Source organism: Eptesicus fuscus, chromosome 13, assembly GCF_027574615.1.
Source record: "Eptesicus fuscus isolate TK198812 chromosome 13, DD_ASM_mEF_20220401, whole genome shotgun sequence".
NCBI lineage: Eukaryota > Metazoa > Chordata > Mammalia > Chiroptera > Vespertilionidae > Eptesicus > Eptesicus fuscus.
Window position 1 is genome coordinate 32,471,964 of NC_072485.1, and position 16,035 is coordinate 32,487,998.

Below are 16,035 nucleotides of genomic sequence, written 5' to 3' on the forward strand. Positions count from 1 at the left end.
CTCAGATAGTAGGTGCACATAAATATTAACTGAATGAATAAAGGAAACATTTGGAAGCAGCTTGAATTATCTCTGAGAAGAGAGAAGAGTTGGAACTGGACTCTGTGATATTAGAGCAAATATGGAGTCTAATAATCTAGATTGATTTGGGTCTCATCTGAGGTTATAGAAGGTCAGCCTCTCCGATTGCTTTCTTTACAAATGAACAAAAGTAAGAAGAGCCTTTTTCAGAGCTAGGAGGAGTAAATAATTTTTCTTTCTCCACGATGGAAACATGAGGAATCACAGAGGAATATTAATTTATTTATTCAGCATCTACTGTAGGTCACTCTCTCTTCAGAGGCACCATGAGACCCAGTATGAATCTCAACCAACTCTGGAGCTCAGGACCCATATAGTAGGAGAGAGAGAGCAATAAATAACAAATGCACAAAGTGTGTCAGTTTCTAGGGTAAACGTCTAGCCAAGACTGTGATTTCAAACAGGAAGTGACTTTAAACTGAGCTTTGGAAAAAAGAGGTGCTTACCAGTCAGATAAGTTTAGGAAAAAACCTTCCAGGTAGGGCAGTGGCATGAAAAAAGGCACACAGGCTTGGGACAGACATAGTTTCCAGAAAGTGCCATTTTAAAATCAAAATAGGCTGCACTTTCTATTGAATTCCTGGCTTTTGCTGTAGTTATGACCACCTTATGTTTCATAAATAGCAGAGTAAACAAATACTAAAAAGACCGTTTTTCCACTGATGTTCAGGTATTATTTTCTACCCTTAGAATCATTCCATGTCCACTCTGGACAAAATGGCTTTAAATCAGCAGTTAGAAGCAAAGACCCAGGTTGCACCATTCACACTGCATCCTGGAGTTACAGATTGTAACAACCTTACTTAAAAGCCTCATACATTCCTGAGGCAGACACACACACACACATTTAAACCTCAAATTTTAATAAATAGCTCAGAGCTTTGCTGCACCACCTCAATCATTATAGAATAATTTTATTTCTAAGTCCAACTATATTGAGCACCAACCAAATGCAGATAATTATAGAGCACACTGTCTAATTATGCAAAATGCCACCTCAGAACTATCTTAATTATGGACTAATTTCAGATTTCAGTCTGTCAACAAAGTAGTACAGTGCTGGCTGTGTTTGTGGTTGTTTTGTAGCTTCGTTTTCAATTGCCCTTGTATTGGGATGCAGTGAAGGCCATGCAGGTGTAATGGAGACTTCCCAATCTCTACAGCTGAAGACTGCCTTCCTCAAAGCTCAGTAAAGCTCTTATGTCATTATGGATATGGGTAGCGGATGATTATCCTTCTAACCCATTGGTGCTCATCAGCTAAGTAGAATTTTTAAAATTAGAAGCTTAAAGAAATGAACTGAGTGAAGTTGAGGGGCAGATGAGGAGACCTAAGACTTTTCCATTGGAATCAGTCAAAATGATGTCCATATTCTTGTCCTTTGCTTCATGTCCCAAATATTGCCCATATATTTCTTCCAGTTCTTTAGCCTTCATAAAGCAATTGTTCATTATATCTACTTTCTCATTTGATTTCTACAACAAAACTATGAGATGCATCTTGTAGTACTATTCCATTTTATGGATGAGGAAGCTGAAGCTCCAAGAGGCAATGTCCCTCACTGACATGGTGGCACTGCAGGTCCAACCAAGGCATTTTAAATCTGAATCCCGTACATTCCCACTCTCCCCTACAGTTTGTAATCCAGGCCTCTTCATGTTTTATCTGGAACATTTCAACCATCCCATCTATCAAATTAATATAAGCAGCAACATTTATACAGCATTAACCATGTTCTAAGCCTGATGTAAAGCCCCTATATAGTACATTAACTGATTTAATCCTTCTAAACATCCCATGGAGATTCACTATGTGATCTGGAAGAAATCACTCAGTGTCTTTGAACCTTAGTCCTCTCCTATGTAAAATGGGTAGTTTGGTTTCAAACAGAGATGGCAAGTAGATTTTAATCAAGATTACAACTCTGACCATTTGGTAATATCTGCCTGAAGAGTTGTCCTGAAAGTATTGAGGCCAACTTAAGGCTCTGCAGTAATTCAGGCAATGGCCCATTGTGATGCCGGTCAAGGACATGGGATGGGGGAGTGGCATCATGTGCTACATACTCGCCATCTATGAACCACATGAACTTCAAACCCTTCCTTAACACTAACATTCTATGACTCTAAGAACCTAATTTATTCTTAACAATCATCAAATGGAGGCACTAAACACTAAACTTAGAATATTAAATGTACTACCCCTGGTCTTCTCTTCCCTCCTCTCTCTTTTCTAGTTTCCAAAAATTCCAAAAGAATATCAACTTGCTTTTCTCTATCATAAGTGCATATCAAGGTCTAACTCCAAGTCCCTCTTATTGTGACTTGCTTCCAGTTCAAACACCAGGTGTTTCATGGAGATTGTTACAAAAGCTGTTTCCTGCAGCTGCAGATGCCCCCACACAGCACTGGTGCTCTCACACTCTCAGCCATGCAGTTGCAAAAACAAGACCAAGTAACAGTTGGTACTCTTTTGTTGGCTGTTCTTCCCAAGTGCCAACACCTCCGGAACAAAAATAGAAAAACTACCTACGAATGACAATTTTATGGAGATAACACAGCAGCCTTTTTTAAAAAGTTGGTGTTTATAGGTAGTGTTTACAGGTGGCCTCTCAGTGACTCTGACCCAGTTCAACGCCTATCTCTGCCACCCATTCTTTGCTCATTGGTAAGGTCTGCTCCTATATCCCAGCCCCCAGAGAATTCTACATTTCTTGCCTTTTTGAGACAGTGTCATATACTCAACAAGGAGTCAAAAAAGATGTGATTTTAAATATTGACTCCACTACTTACTACCTGAGAAAACAGGCCCCATTATATCTTACCCTCCACTACTTCATCTATAAAATGGGTTATCATCAGAGCACCTACCACAAAAGAAATGGCTGTGAAAGCCCTTTATGGCCTGGGAAGTGCCATACACACATGGATTATCTTTCCTTCATTGCTGTGACTTTTTTTCCCTCTGCCTCTTAGTCTTCTTTCCATTACCCATAGGGCTTTTCATTCTTGAACATGAAAGTGAAAATTGGTTTAAGGTGCTGAATTCACAGCTATTTTGTGATACCAGCCACCATAGCTTCCCTAGAAACTTCCTTTACAGAACACCTGACTGTAGCAGCGTCATTAGAATTGGGATGGGCCTTGACATAGGGATGTTGCCACTGCTGGTCTTACTATTCTGAACAAGAAGCAGTGCCCGGTGTAAGTTAGAAAGTAAACCAAAAAGCAGCTGGTAAACAAAGAACTACAGATCTAACAAAATTAATCAAAGCTATGTTGCTTTGACCTAGTTTTCTGAATCACAAATTATACAGACTGACACCAAATACATTATTTAGAATGACTTACAAGACCACTGGAAAGAGATTCCTATGGGAACATAACATGTTACATTCATTGAGAGAAAACCACACTTCCTAAAGGGAAAGCCCATAGAAACACAAAGTAGAACCTACCTCTGGCCTCATTACTCATCCTGTTTTCTACCACTGAAATCAGAATGCAAATTTATTGACACCATTATGTTAAGGGCTGGGGACACAGTAGTAAATGAAACCTACTCCTTGCCTTTATGGAGTTCCCAGTCTAGTGGCTAGACATAAATATCACCTGATGTTTAAAACTTTTGTTATACAATAGTTAGTATTCTTTCACATTTTAATCATTCCACCTAAAATTCCCTGTAAAAATAATGACTGCCATGCTTCTATTCCCAAAGCTATACTTTCCCCCAACCATTTTACACCTGTATTTTGAATTCCTATGACCTCTATCTCTCAGACTTTAGATAACTGGGAACCAATTACGTTTTTTTTTTTTTGTTTTGTTTTTTTGCCTCACCTCTCTAAATGTCAATAGTTTTATTTATTAAAATGAATCATTTTTCCTGAATTTTAAAATAATGTGAATCTGACTCCTCACATACCAAACCCCTGCCCAGATGTGGGAATGTGCCCTGAAGACTTCTAGGGAAGCTATGAGTAGATGCCACTTAGAAAGAACATCAGGCCCACTCTCCATGCCTTTAGGAAATAGGTTGGCCTAGCAGTGCCATTCTGAGAATAGGCCCTGCTTAAGGGTGAAGTAAGTATGACTTAGGCCGGGGCCATCTCTCATGCTTATAAATGTAAGACACCCCTACCCAACCCCACCTACCCAATCTCTAGGGAAGACATCTGTATTTCACAGCTTTATCCACATACTTGCTTAATTTCCCCAAATCTGTTGTCAGTCTGCAACTGTCTGTGCTATGAACTCCTTTTATGAAATGAACTCACCTGGCCTGGTGCTATGGCTTTTGAAGGAGGAACATGTGGTGTTTACAGACAGACAGTGTTTGAGGAGTGATGGGGAGATAAAGCAGTAAGATTCATTGCCTTTTGGTTTCAGGAAAAACTACCTCCTCTGTAGAACAACAGACAGGAAGCCCTTTTCAACAGCCCTAATCTACTTCCCATCAAAGGACAGTTACCCCGGCCTAATGCAAATAAAAGAGCAGACCCTTCTGGGTTTGCAGCTGAATCAGCCTAATCTCATGCCCAGGTCATCAATTGGATAAAATAGTTGATTGAAAAAAATATTTGCCTAAAACCAATTTACCTTCCATGGTTATTTGAGGCCCACCATGAATCAGGAGGCTTGTGGCAAATGACAGTGAGGGGCTGACACTTTTGCTACATTGTCTTTCTTAGTTCTTTTCCCAGAGTTTCACGGCTAGATTTAATGGCAATTATCACCAAGGACTTAGGGGACTCTAATTTTTTAACCTTCTTGATTGACTCAGCATTTTCCTGATGAATTAACATTAGAGTCAAATCCTCAGTGTCCTGTAATATATGCTGAGGAAGTTTTCGCATCATAAATGAAGCAAGCAGACACTTGCTTTTGAATAGTGTGCTTCTTTGGGAAATAAAATAGAAGGCGAAATAAAAGGTCCCGAAATTCTGATAATGTAAGCAGCCAGCTATTGGATGGAGCCTGTTTTTGAACTAGACGATCCTGTTTTAAGTAGTAATGCTGGGTGTAGAGGCCATGGCGCTCCACTGCTCAGTGTCAGACGAAAGACAGCCTCAGAAGTCACTGCCCTGATGAGCTGCGGACAACTGGCCTCCATTCGTTACCTGGAGGCATGGCCACCGGTAACCTGACACTGTGATAGTGTTCAACAGTTTTATGTGGATGAAGGGAGTTTGGGAATCATTCGGAAGAGACAGTAAGGAAAATGAACCCTGAACTGTGCCTGTTTCCTGTGCTTCAGAGCAGTGCTTGTAGCTGTAGTATATGACTGGTTGTTAGTCCACTGTACATTTCCTTTCTTCTCTTCTCAGGAGGGCAAGAAGACTTCATTCTTTCTTACGAGCCTGTCTCAAGGCAGGAAAGTAAGTTTCCCTGCATGTTCTGATTCCTGAATTCCAGGCCACAACAGGTGACACCATTATATGAGGGAAAGAGTGAAGGAATGAGGAAAATAAACTCTGCTTAATGCTCGGCTGTCCCAGACCACATGCTCTCTCTTTTGCCCTATCACCAACACACACTGCTGACCACGGAGGAGGGAGCAGCCCCTCCAGATGAGTGGTCCTTAATGGAGTCCCACCTATAGCACTGGATAAAGTCTCCTAGAGACTGAAGACAACTCAGTATTGAGAAGGGCTTTCTAGCAGACCTGTCCTAGGTTACGGGTCATCCGTGGGCTGCTCCAGGAGCCTGCCTTTGCTTTTCCTGGAAGCATTCAGACAGAAGCTAAAGACTGTGAGATTGTAGAGAAAATGCAAGCATCAGATGAGGAGCTGTACCCAATGAACTTCACAGTTCCTTCTAACCCCACACTACAAGGGAATGGGGAAAACCCCACAGAGTATAAATGGCATTTTGAGCCGAGGAGAAGAAATTATAAAAACACAAGTTGCCGTTACTACCAACAATTACTTTGTAAAGTCATTATCTAAACAATGGCCAAACAGCTACTTTGGAATCTTTCTTCTCCCACTGAGCTGACTAAATGCAGTAGTTGTTTTGACATCGTGTAGGCACAGCCTAAGAGCAAGCAAAACCCCTCCAAATGCTTCTTTTCATTGACAGACACTGTGGTTGCTTTTTCCCTGTTAATAAATTCCAGAAAGTAGTCACAGCAAACAAACAGGCTGCATGTCAAACGTCAATTTCCCAGTGCAGAGATGTATGGGCAATTTATCCAATGCAGTAATGCCCTCGGCAATTCTTATTGTTTGGCAATTTTACAGTCGTTTCCATGTCTCTCTCCTCATCTGCCTCTTCCTCTTCCTCTCTGCAGTAAACTATACTCGGCCAGTGATTATCCTGGGCCCCATGAAGGATCGGATCAACGACGACTTGATATCTGAATTCCCTGACAAATTTGGCTCCTGTGTGCCTCGTAAGTATCACTTCTCTTTTCTCTGAGGAGTAGAGGGAGGCTTGACTCCCTTTGACATGATAAAACGTAATTCTGTTCCTCCAATAGTCTCTCCGGTGACTCAAATATTATCAGTTACCTACCATCTATGCATCTTATTTAATTTTATCTGCCTAATGCTTTTCATCTATCCTGCTATGTATTGTTCTCTATTTAGTGAGCATGATATGTTCTCCACACTGACTGTGCTCCCCAAGAAGGCAGGATGGATCCTGTCCTTGTAATTGCGATAGCATTTAAAATAGCAAAGGATTATTGATAGGCATCGACATGTTCTCATAGATTGATTGAAATGCCACTGAAGCATCTTTTCCCATAGAATGAGAGAGGTCAGAAACAAAGTCTTATGTTAAAATCACCTAAAGATGAATGACTTCAGGCCATCTATTAGTTCACAAATAAAATAAAATAGCCTTCCCCTGTGTGTTAATTATTCCGAGGTGTTCAGAGGATGAAGACAAGAAGGTGTATAAAACTTTAATGTCCCCTCCAGGCCATTATAGACTTTAATCTACTTTGTCACATGGACAACCAACAGGTGTCCTGGTCCCTCTGAGAGTATCCCTGTAAAATACTCTCTGCACTACCTCCTTCCACCCACCATACTTTCCCTACTCAACTCACTTCCATCTCTTTCTCACTGTCAAATTAATGCATAGAAGCCTTCTGTGTATGTAGACAAACTCACCAGAAAGTTTTAGTTGATTCACTAATTGAGCTCTTAAAACTGATCCCAACAAATATTTCTTTCTCACTCTACATTTTTAAAGCTCTATGCTTTGAAGTATCTCTCATATATTTCAGTACTACACATGTCACCTGGAATGCATATGAATAGCAGGAATTGTATGTGTGCAGTACATGAACAGAAGGGAACTAGAATGATGACTATATCTCATAAAACTGTTCCCAATGAGGGTTCTGGGGAGAGATCCTGCCATAGAATCTATCCTGAAAAAGACTCTACATAGAAATGATCAAGTCAAACCACTTATAACAACTGCCAGTTTGTTCCTCCAATTTTGAAAGAAAAAAAAACAAAAACACACACACACAATCCTTAAGCATCATTTTCATTTTCTCCTCAACCTCACACACTCTTCTCTTACTCTTTTTTAATTAATCTATATATATAAAAGCCTAGGCAACCATTACGACCAAAGGACCGGTCAACCGGTCACCATGATGCACACTGACCACCAGGGGCCAGACGCTCAAAGCAGGAGCTGCCCCCTGGTGGTCAGTGTGCTCCCACAGCCAACTTCCTGCGGTCCCTCCCCGCAGCAGGCCGGCCCGATCGGTCCCAATCAAGACTGGGCAAGACGGCCTTGATCGGCTCCGATCTCCGGCCAGGCCAAGGGACCCCACCTGTGCACGAATTCGTGCACTGGGCCTCTAGTAGCACTATAAAATGATAATAAACACATGTTCATTGTATAAAACTTGGAAATGCTAAAAATAGAGTTAAACAAGAAAATAAACACATACAGAATCCTACACAGTATCCAAAAATAACATCACTGTTAATATTTTTCATCTATTCATTCTTTCTATATGAGCATTTTCTCCTGTGGTTGGATATATATTAGATATATACAGTATTTTTTATTTAACATTAAAACTAGAGACCCAGTGAACAAATTTGTGCACATTGAAAGGAAATTAGAAGAAATATTTTAATATTGCTATTCACCTTTTCTCTATAAGTGTCAACCAAATTCACGATCGACATGACAGATAGAAACACATGCGAACGACTAACACCAGCAAGAGCTTTATATATATAGATAAACTTGCTTAATTAGGCCTGCTTTCTGATTTAGCTAAACTTTTTCCAACCCAGTGAAGCACCCCAACTTCTCTTTCAGGTAGTTAACAGCAGTAAATATCAACATGAAGCAGGTTATCATTGTAGATCACACAGGAAGAACAAAGGGTAAAACAGTTAACTGCAGCAGTGTTTGACTATTCTGCTCAGTGAGAAAACCTGAAGTCATTTTCAAGGTCCACCATTTCTTACTTCTTTTCAGTCGGGTCAAGTTTCTAAACTTTCTAAATCTCCGTTTTCTGGCTAATGAAAAGAAAATAGGATTCTACAGAGTCTCCTATCTACCTACTCCAGGACTTCTGTGAGGATCAAGTGAGATGAGGCATGGGAAAATGCTTCACAGACATTTGGTTAAAGTGTAAAATGTTTCCACCTAACTATAAAGCAAGTCATGTTTCTGGGCTGAGGAAACTCCAAGGAGGCTAGTCGCTAGGGAGAGGAAGCCGAGTGTTGCTACATGGTGTCATTACCTGGCGCCCACAGCAACCGTTTCTGGGCTGGGCTGTGGGCCACATTTTGCACCATGGGGTCTCGGCAGTGTGGCTGTGATTTGGTGGGCTGTCACTCCAGGTGGTGGCAGGGCCTGTGTCCCACTTGGGTGAAGCCGAGTGTTGCTTTGTGGGTGCCAGGTCCACAGTGCTGTTCCTTTGTAAATAGCCAGTGCACGTCACAGCAGCTCCTGCGTTGAGCGTCTGCCCCTTGGTGGTCAATGCACATCATAGCAACCGGTTGGACAGTCGGAGGGACACTTATCATATTAGCCTTTTATATATATAGACTTTATATAAATATTTTGAATTTTTACTATGCCATAATTAAGCATCTTCATTTATGGGTATTTTGGGTTTTCTCTGCTTTTCACTATTTTGGAATTGTAATTTAATGTTAAAGTTATTGCCGAAACCGGTTTGGCTCAGTGGATAGAGCGTCGGCCTGTGGACTCAAGGGTCCCAGGTTCGATTCCCGTCAAGAGCATGTACCTTGGTTGCGGGCACATCCCCAGTAGGGGGTGTGCAAGAGGCAGCTGATCGATGTTTCTCTCTCATCGATGTTTCTAGCTCTCTATCCCTCTCTCTTCCTCTCTGTGAAGGATCAATAAAATATATTTAAAAAAAAAAATGTTAAAGTTATTTATAATTTATAAACTGGTATAATGGAACATCTTTCAAGATAAAATTTTATGTTTTGGCAATTTTTAATATAGATTCCTAGAAATACAGTAGCTAAGTCGAAGATTGGAAATATATTAACATTTTTTATTGATATTGATAATTGTTTGCTCTTCTCCTCTTCCAAAGAATTTAGCCACCTCTAGCCACAATTATAGTTGATGACTTTCAGTCCGACCTAAACTGTGATGATCTAATTTTATATATTTTTAAATTCCTGAATATATTTCTACTGTATGTCCTTTTTTTTTTTTAACCTGGTTATATGACACATTTTCTTGCTTAATTGCTTGTCCCATAATATTTTATTTGTGATGTTACATCACTGAGAGTCTGGACTTTATAATTTTTCTTTATAAAATATTAAGTTTTTGTTCTGACAGGTAATAATTTACTAAAAGATCAGCTTCTTCCAGTAATGATGGTGAAGATGGGTCTACTAGTAGAGTAACTTTCCAAAATATGATCTTTCTGGGGCCACTATATGATTTCTAGACTCTCCATTAAGAAATGAATGTGGAGTGAATGTAGTTCCCCTTATATGTTTCTCTTATCGAGAATCATAGCCCTGCACTGCCTGTTGTCTGATGCCTGAAAATAGCTGTTCCACGTATTCTGTCTAGTTTTATAGTTGTTTTCAGTAGGAGGCTTAAGACTGGTACCTATGACTATGTCATGGTACTTCATATTACATATTTTTATCTATCTATGTTGAGTGTGTATTGGGGTAAATAAGTGTAAAGAAGTTTATGGGTGTCAATGTATGATCTTCATGTCATTAATTTTTTGTTTTATAAAGATACTACAAGGCCAAAGCGTGACTACGAGGTGGATGGCAGAGACTATCACTTTGTCATTTCCAGAGAACAAATGGAGAAGGATATCCAAGAGCACAAGTTTATAGAAGCCGGCCAGTACAACGACAACTTGTACGGAACCAGTGTGCAATCTGTGAGATTTGTAGCAGAAAGGGTATGTTCACCAACCATCATACACCTCCCCTGCCGAAGGGTCCCAGGTGGCAAACTGCATATTTTGGTCAATACTCTTTCCTGATTGCAGTTGTAAAGTTTGATGAAATATTCCATTTAGACCTCTAAGCAAAGAATCACTTTAGAGCATGGTCATTCATCTTTGCTCTAATTTCAGTAAAATAAGCTGATGGACTTGAGGGGGGAAGGATGGAGTATAAACATAAAGCCATTGAACAGCTTGAAGTTTATGAAGATTCCCTTTGTCCTTGACTTTGGTCCCAGTAAACAACATTGAACTTATTAAGGAAGCTTCATTACTCTTGGTGATTTAGATCAGCATCCTCAAGTCTGTTTATTAGCAGGAGTTATGTCTTATCTACCTGAAAACTTAAGAGCCCCATGATCAAAAGAGAGATGGGCTGACTGCCTAGCCTTCTACTGGCAAAAATTCCAACTTAAGGTTGCTGTAGGTGCTGCGATTGCCTTCCTGCTAATAATTTTAAGTGACTGGAAAGAGGAGAACATTCCAAAAAGAATAGGATAGGAAAGCATGTGAGTGTGACTTTAAGATCTGCCTATAAAGAGATCCAGATCTGTGAACAGAGAATTCATTTCATAGGAGGGGAAAAAAGAGTTAAGAGCCAATTATATTTGTTATATAACTGATATTTGTTGGGTTGAATACTGTTTTCTCCCTGTTGATGTACTGGTACAAAAATGAAGAAATTTAAATGTCTACCTAAGAATACACTGAGCAGCTGCATCTATTTTCCTCTCTCTCAAAAGTTAGTTTCTATATCATACTGTTTGCAATCAGTTTCCTGGAGAATTTCATCTATTCTCCTCTTGGAACATAAAGATACAACCTTTGTTAACTTGAAATGTTCTGGCCAGTGAATAAATCGTTTAGAAACTTTATGTAGCTGCTACACTTCACAGATAGCAAACTCGGAATCTATTGCTTCCGTGGTAAAGGCCTGAACCATCTCAGTGCATTTCTCCTATTATAAGAGCTCAAGTATTCATGGACTCAGCTCATTTTCACTTAAATATTACAGATGAGTTGTTATCCCCTATTTCGGACTGTTTCTATCTGCATAATGTGCTTTTTCTCTTCTTGTGTAAAGTTCTGCCAGCATCAGAGTAATGAGGCCATTTCTCTCCAGGAGGTAGAATCTGATGTGTGGCAAATATATCTACTTTTCTGGAAATACTTTATAAAGCAGCTCCTTGCTCTGAGCACTCATTGCAGTGGAAGCCAAGTTAAATGAGCTGTGCTATAATGTAATAGGGTTTCTATTCATTAACAAACAAGAAATTTACATACCCTGTACTAGCCTCTCTCTCAGCATTTAAGATACAAGATTTAAGGTAACTCTTGTTGTGAGTGTCCTCTGCTAGGCTGGGCATATCAAGGTCAGGACACACATAAGCACTCAGCAAATACTTATGGAATTATTCTAAATTCACATGATTACCATTCCTCCAAATTTACCATCAGGCAGGGTGAGACAATGAGGGGTCCATTTATTCCAACCAACAGCTGTGTAAGTGCTCAAGATTTGTTTCCATCCTCCTAACACTGAGACTTTGGGCAAGTTCATTCATATTTCTAAGCCTTAGTCTTCTCTTCTGTAAAAAGCAGTTGATAACACCTACCTCATAGATGTGGGAATTTCTTCTTGACAGTTGTCTTCAGAGCTGGTTTCGAGCTTTATGAGAATAGACCCAGTCACATTACACATGTCTACATATCTTCTCTGTGCAAAGCATCAGGTATTTATTGGGGAGATGGGTGCACCATGCAGTATGCAGATGATGTTTTATTGAGTTGTACGCTCGAAACCTGTATGGTTTGCGAACCAATGTCACCCCAATAAATTCAATTAAAAAGAAAACAGTTAACTGAGACAACACATGTGGAATGTCTATCCCTAGGGCAGACACTTAGTAAGGAAGTGATAAATATGAGTCATGGCAAGCATTCAGCAGTCACCTATGTAACAACTTTTACTTATGCTTTGCAGTGATCCTTCTCAACCCTGAGAAATCCATTATCCCTTATCTTCCCCTAACACACTTACATTATTTTTAGTGGATGTTGGATTATGATCACTTTTTCTGGATTAACTCCATATTTTTCTTCTCTTTCTACCAGGGCAAACACTGTATACTTGACGTATCAGGAAATGCTATCAAGCGGTTACAAGTTGCCCAGCTCTATCCCATTGCCATCTTCATTAAGCCCAAGTCTCTGGAACCACTGATGTAAGTGGAGGCCTTCATCTGGCCCCCTGTTCCATATGACACAGCTCTGTCACAAATGCTTACAAAGGGGAAATGCCATTATTGATTTTTTTTAAGCATTCCCTTTTTTTTAAAGCTGTATTAAAGTTTTTTGAGTCACTACAGACATGTCAGTAATTCCTTAAAATGTCTTCAGTAATGCTTCTTGACTTTTATTTTCATTTCACAAGTTGTTATGTATGTGTATGTGTGTGATTGTTTTGTTGTTTTGAAGGTAGGTTGATTTAATTTGGCTGTTTGGTTTGGTTTTCCAAATGATAGATAGCATCATCTTCTAATTATTTCTTACTTCTGAGAGCAGTTCCATTGGTAAATCTTTTTAAATGTGTGGGTTTTTATCAAAGGAGTGGACAATATTTTAGACTCTTTTCATTGGCATTTCACTTCGTTGTATCACAGAATTCTTACGTTCCTTAATTAGAACCTCATGAATATAGACCACTATCCTTTATAGGGAGTTTCTTCATGGCTTGGCAGTAAAATATCTATTACTTAACCCAACAGCTCCATGTTTGTGCACATTTATGAACAAGGGGAAAATATATTATATTGTTCTTTTAATTTTCAGAAGACTTGTAAAATATCTTCCTTCAAAAGTCACTAAACAAATTGGGCAGATAGTCCTGATCTGACTTGACTACAAAGTAACATATTTCCTTTGACAGTTTGATGAAAATTGTTGGCATTACTTTATAGATAACTTCCATACAAAAATGAGGCTGCAGTCGCCATAAAGGTAGCAGAACAAAGAGGCAAAGAGCAGGGACTTGAAAATTGATCAGGCCAGGACTGGTTCTTTGCTTTGCCACTGGTCAATTCCATGACCTTGAGTTCCTTACCTCTAAACTTGGCACATTAAGAACATATACCTCATAGAGCTAGAAGAAAGATAAACAAGATCATGAATGTAAAGTTCTTCATACAGTCTTTGGCATATGGGGAGCACTCGCTATTATTGCTATGAAATATGTCAAGTTACCTTATTATAAATGGAATAAAACTATTTGATCATCATAAAACATATGAACAGTACAGTGCCTTTTCCAATAGATTGCAAGAGTTCACGCTAGTGTGTCTGTCACAAGAGTTTTGCTCAAATATGCCTCCATTTGGGCCACAAGACCTCAGGGTATTTGACAGGCTGCAGAAGTGAACCACAAAGTTCTGGAAAACAGTGTTCATGGAAAGATCAAAGAAATTACTTACTCCCAGAGGTTAACGCAGTTGCTTGCAGAGGCTATCGGCTACCTGCTCCGCCGTCTTCTCTGAGGATGAAGAAATGAAGCAAGTTGCAGTAGCTGGAATTGCAGCCCAAGAGAATTCAGTTAAATATATAGCGGGTCTCTGAGGAAATTGCCAGAGTGATATCTTAAAAGTAGACTATATTCTCATAAATAAAAGATGGGCAAAGTTTTTATCATAGTCCAAAAGTAAAATAAGGAGATCACCGGCAATTCAGCCCTGTGAATTTACGTGTTAAATTTTAACATAAAGAGCTTTGCCCATAGTTGGCACATGGAAAAAATCTGTGTTAACAATAAAATAATGGTTCTTTATCATATTATCCCCAATAGCATGTATTAAATTTCCCGTCATGTAGGATACTGTGTGGCATATTGCACAAAGTGAATTAAGCAACCACAAATTTCATTATGTAAAAGTAATTTATAATCTTTAAAGAGCCTCATAAATTTTATGAGCAATGCTAACATTAAGAAGAAGAATAGAAAAATGGGCCTCACATCCTAGGAACAGCATCTTAAAAGCCTGTTCCATTAAATAGAAAAATAAGGTTTCACATCATCAACAGGCAGTGGAATTAATGGCTCCCAGGAAGTGAGGCCTGAGGGAGAAGCTGCAGTTGCACATTTGGTTCCACGTGAGATTGGGAGACAGTCCCATCTGGTGCTCAGTAGAAGGTCTACTTCCTTCCACAACTATGAGATGACTTATTTTGTTTTGCCTTAGGGCATTATCACAGCCACTTATCACCAAGGAAAATTAAACTTACTGAAGGCTGGATTCCTCAACCAGGACCGGGAATCTGTCAGAGTGGCTGCATCCACGTCCATAGGTCTCCAGCGCAGTAGTAGAGACATTCCAACCAATGTGCCATCATTCATAAATGCTGAATGTGTACTTTCCAGTTCAGTTTTCCAAGGGTTTTACGTCAGGAGCAAGGCTGTTCTGAGTTGCTCACACCCCAAGAGGAGTGCAGGCTAAGTCAGCCGGAACAAGAGCATGGCAGCTGTCACATTCAGGCATTGATACATCATCACACACACATTTTCTCAAGCGCATCTTCCACATCAAATCACAGAGCTTATTAGCACACACATAGCTGACTCTCCAGAGAAGCATGAAATCAAGGGAGTATATTTGAAAGAGATGTTCTTTTTATAGTGTGCCCCCTGTGACTTCTGTCCCTGCCCCACCCCATGGCAATGAGAACCTTTCACCTTGCCACCCCAGTGTGCTCTTACCTTTTTGCTCCTATGATGGCCTGTGTTCACTCCATCTTTAACTGTGACATCATTGTAGTTCCTTGTCTAACTGTCCATTCATTCATTCACTTATTCTGTCAATGTGTTCAGTCAGGCTCCTTGCCATATGCTGATAAACAAGCCATGGTCTGCCCTTGAAGAACTCCTAGGTTAGGCAAAAACACAAAACAAATTCATATATTAGGGAATTTAAAACGTAAATTTAGTCATTGCTACAAAAAGTACAAAGGGAATTCCAAGAAGACAGACCAGCATGGGCCAGGGAAGTCAAAGACGATCCTGGGCTACATGCTTCCTTGACATCTGGAGCAAAACACTGTCTTGCTGTGTAATGTATCCCTTCATTTAGCCCAGCATGTTCTGCACCCAAGAGTGACAGCCACTCACAGCTTCTAGGGCTTGTGCTATTTGGGAGAGGATCATTGATACCATCCCTCAGAATGAGATGAGTTTATTTCAACAGCAGGAATTCAGGAAATTCCCATTTCTTTATATTGCAGCCCTCAGCATCATGTCCAGAATCATTTAATGATTCTGACTTCGGTTTGTTGTGGGGTTTTTTTTTTCTCAAATAAGTCTTTTGAAAGAGTCTTGGTATAATAGAAGGTCTGTTTGACTTAAAAATGGTTTTTAAAAAAAACAAAAACCTTGAGTTCTTGCATCAGATTTACTCTTTATTAAATGTACAACCTTAGGCAAGTCTCTCTACTACTTCAGGCCTCAGTTATTTGCTCTGG

The 16,035-nt window shown here is 39.7% G+C and overlaps 1 protein-coding gene across 11 annotated transcripts in view; it reads left to right on the top strand.

The window, feature by feature from the left end:
* The window catches only part of DLG2 (discs large MAGUK scaffold protein 2), a 1,173,098-nt gene that overhangs the window by 1,152,591 nt on the left and 4,472 nt on the right, over positions 1 to 16,035 (top strand). For 10 of the 11 annotated variants that reach the window (XM_054725747.1, XM_054725750.1, XM_028128522.2 and 7 more), the window contains 4 exons: positions 5,411 to 5,461; positions 6,376 to 6,477; positions 10,313 to 10,485; positions 12,646 to 12,755. In XM_054725747.1, coding sequence (XP_054581722.1) covers positions 5,411 to 5,461; positions 6,376 to 6,477; positions 10,313 to 10,485; positions 12,646 to 12,755 — 436 coding nt within the window. The remainder of the gene's footprint in view (positions 1 to 5,410; positions 5,462 to 6,375; positions 6,478 to 10,312; positions 10,486 to 12,645; positions 12,756 to 16,035) is intronic. The other variant, XM_054725745.1, reaches the window with a different exon arrangement.